At 35.7% G+C, this 3,105-nt stretch overlaps 1 protein-coding gene across 1 annotated transcript; it reads right to left on the bottom strand.

Annotated features, from left to right (window-relative positions):
* Positions 1-863: 863 nt before the first annotated feature.
* LOC120069946 (abscisic acid receptor PYL3-like) lies at positions 864-2,894 on the bottom strand. The gene is made up of 3 exons (XM_039021791.1): positions 2,566-2,894; positions 1,719-1,934; positions 864-1,607 (listed from the first exon to the last, which is right to left on the bottom strand). The coding sequence occupies exons 1-3, from the start codon at positions 2,689-2,691 to the stop codon at positions 1,392-1,394; spliced, it is 558 nt and encodes a 185-aa protein (XP_038877719.1). The 5' UTR covers positions 2,692-2,894; the 3' UTR covers positions 864-1,391.
* Positions 2,895-3,105: the final 211 nt, after the last annotated feature.

Consider the following 3,105-nt stretch of genomic DNA (forward strand, 5'->3'; position numbering starts at 1 on the left):
GAAAATGTCAAGTACCTATCAAACACAACATAAAAAATTCAAAGATTATAAGATAAAATTTGAAAGTTTTAAGAACCTATCAAACACTGAATTCAAAGATTTATAAGACAAAATTTGAAAGTTTTAAAAACCTATCAAACACTGAATTCAGTGACCAAATTGACTAGTATATGGCAATATAAACAGTTACATAAATTCATACTTTCCAACTTTTTGGTTATCCAAACTTTCCAGCTGGGCTATACAAATTTCTCTATCAAAAGATCAAACACCACAGCTTTGTTGTTGAGGGGACGTTTGGGACAAGGGATTGGTTACTATAGTCCTAGATTATTATAGTTGGGCTATAATAGTTTGTGTTTGAGATATAAGTTATTTTAGTTTGGATTATAATAGTACGTGTTTGAGGTGTAAACTATTTTAGTTTGAGAATAAAATAGTAAATACTATAGCAAAAAATAAAAAATTGATGAATGTAACATGGTAAAATTGGTAGCAAATAGTAAATACTGTAGCAAATTGAGATTTTGAAATAATGTTAATGGTAACTTATTGGGGGATTCTGAAATAGTATTACTATAACAAAAGGTGATTATTATAACCTAAGGATAGTTCTTGCCCCAATCGCCTCCAAGCAACTACATATGCAGTCTTTTTTTAACTAAGAACATATCTAATTGTTGTACATGTGGAGGTAGAAATTGGTTCATATTACCAATCCAAAGCAAGATAGACAAGTCCCAGAATCTTGACCATTCCACATTTATTACTTTTTCGAGCAGCCGATTCCAAATAATATAGTAATCAAAACGGGGTCGTAAAGAAGGAAGGAAAAAGAAAGAAAGAATGAAAGAAGAATCTAGTTTAAAAAATATCCAGTCATAAGTTCATAACATAACAAAAGTAGAGAACAAATTCTCAGGAAAATTATAGTCAAGAGTCAAGACTGACATGTATTGAAGCGATATACTAACTTATTTCAGGACTAAGTATGTACAAAACATACATAGCAGTAATGCCTTAAGCTACAAATGCATAGGCCCTAAATTTCTGCTACCATGTTGCACAGACTGAAGTTAATTAACATAAAATAAGAATCTTCCAAATTTCATCCATGGATAGCTAGCGAAAGTAACGAAGGAGACTCGTCCTCAAACCGAGTAACACGAAAGATAAAAGAAAAAAAAAGCATGTAAAAAACCAACCAAATGCATCTCCATGTGATGGAAAATCAACCGCCAGACTTACACCCAAAATTTCAGAGATTTGTGATAGGATAGCTCTGAACAATCTTTACATGGCACAACACAAGTGGGAGATAAAATGGCTTCTGGGTCTACCATGAACTATTCACATCATCATCAATGTTCAGTTGCTTTCCTCCCTACCGACTACTTCTCGAGCGGTTCAGTTTGCCCCTGCACAGCCATCCTCTCCGATACATCGGCCAAAGATTTAAGATTGCATCTGATTAACGCTTTAACAAAATAACACGTCTCATCTTTTGTGTTTCCATTAGGCACATCGACCACAAAAGACTCGATCACAAGCGTTCCAGGTCTTCCATCAATAACCTTTGGATGGACAGTCATGATGGAAGAATAGTTCTGCATAATTTAAGCAGAGATGTCTTTAAATCATGGAGATCTTTGAACAGAAGAATACTTTTCATTATCAAAAGACCCCATCAAACAATTGAGTTAGAGAATTTATCATACTTTGAGCCGATGATCTCCACCAACGATTCTGATTCCGAGTATATGTTCTTCATCATCAAGAAGCTCCAACCTCTCAGTACTAGTGGTTGCAGGAAGACCAGATTTCACATTCACTTCCCTGACACTTCCAATGCCCAGGTCTCCTTTCACCACACAACGACTAACAAAAGGCTTATACTTCTGGGGCTGATCGAATCTCCTCACCAGTGACCAAACCTGATATAATGCAAACCCAATTGAAATCATTAGACAAATTCAACAAAACCCTCCACAATTATTCGACGATTGCGAAACTGCAAGAAAGATCAAATCAAGAAGTCACTGAGGTTAGCTATTCACCTAGATTATATCATTTCACAAGAAACAAAGAAGAAGCAAGTAAACTCTCAGTCTCACAGTCTCACGGTCGCATCTCAATCAGGATATGCAATCGGGTACAAGAAAGATATAACTGAATAAGATTAGGCTTTATTTGGCAAGGAAAAATTGTTCCAGAAATAACCAGAAAACAAAATCACAAAAAGAACAAGTTAAGTAAAATCCGCATCTCATTAAACGATAATAATTGACATCGAGTTATAAAAGTCAATAACGATTCGGAAAGGAAAAACAAACGCTACAGAAATCCGCACCAAATTAAGACGGAAAGGGAAAAGGTAAAGAAGCAAGAAGCTAAAACAGGCAAGTAAAGGAATAATTGAAGTGAAACAAGAATCCATCAGAAAGGAATCGGAAAAAACTTGCCGGATCCCCATGAGACATCTGAAAACAATTTCCAGAACAGAGTTGAGAAATGGAAGAAGGGAGAAAAGAATCAAAAGTAAGAAATAGTGGGATCGGAACTCACAAGAGGAACCGGAGCTCTAACGTTCTTGAAAACGGCAGAGGTACACTGGTTGTCGTTGGGATGGTGACGGTGATGGCGGCGTATGTACTGAGCCTCCATAACTCCACATGCATCGTCGTCGTTCATGATGGGATTGGATTGAATTGAGTACCGGAGCGGCTCTGGCGAGTAGAGTAAAGAGAGGGTTTGAGGTTTGTGAAGATGGCGATAATGGAAGGTTTTGTGAGAGAGGAAGAACTGCTTCAATCTCAACCTCCTTTGGTTTTTGCAGAGGCACAGTGCCCCACGTCTTTAGCTCTATTTCCGCAGGCTCTTTTTTTTTTTTTTTTTAATCTTTTTTTTTAATATTGTCATTTAATATATTAATTTAATAAATACCACTCACACTCATTCACCGACAAATTTATTATTCATTTTCTTTAATTTCTCCTTTGCACAACTTGCAAGGACCACTCCACAATTCGCCAATACATTACAATCTTTTTTTTTCTTTAATTCAATAGAACAAGACAAAAAAGAGAAATAAAATAAATAAATAAA

The sequence above is a fragment of the Benincasa hispida genome, chromosome 1 (genome assembly GCF_009727055.1).
Source record: "Benincasa hispida cultivar B227 chromosome 1, ASM972705v1, whole genome shotgun sequence".
Taxonomy (NCBI): domain Eukaryota; kingdom Viridiplantae; phylum Streptophyta; class Magnoliopsida; order Cucurbitales; family Cucurbitaceae; genus Benincasa; species Benincasa hispida.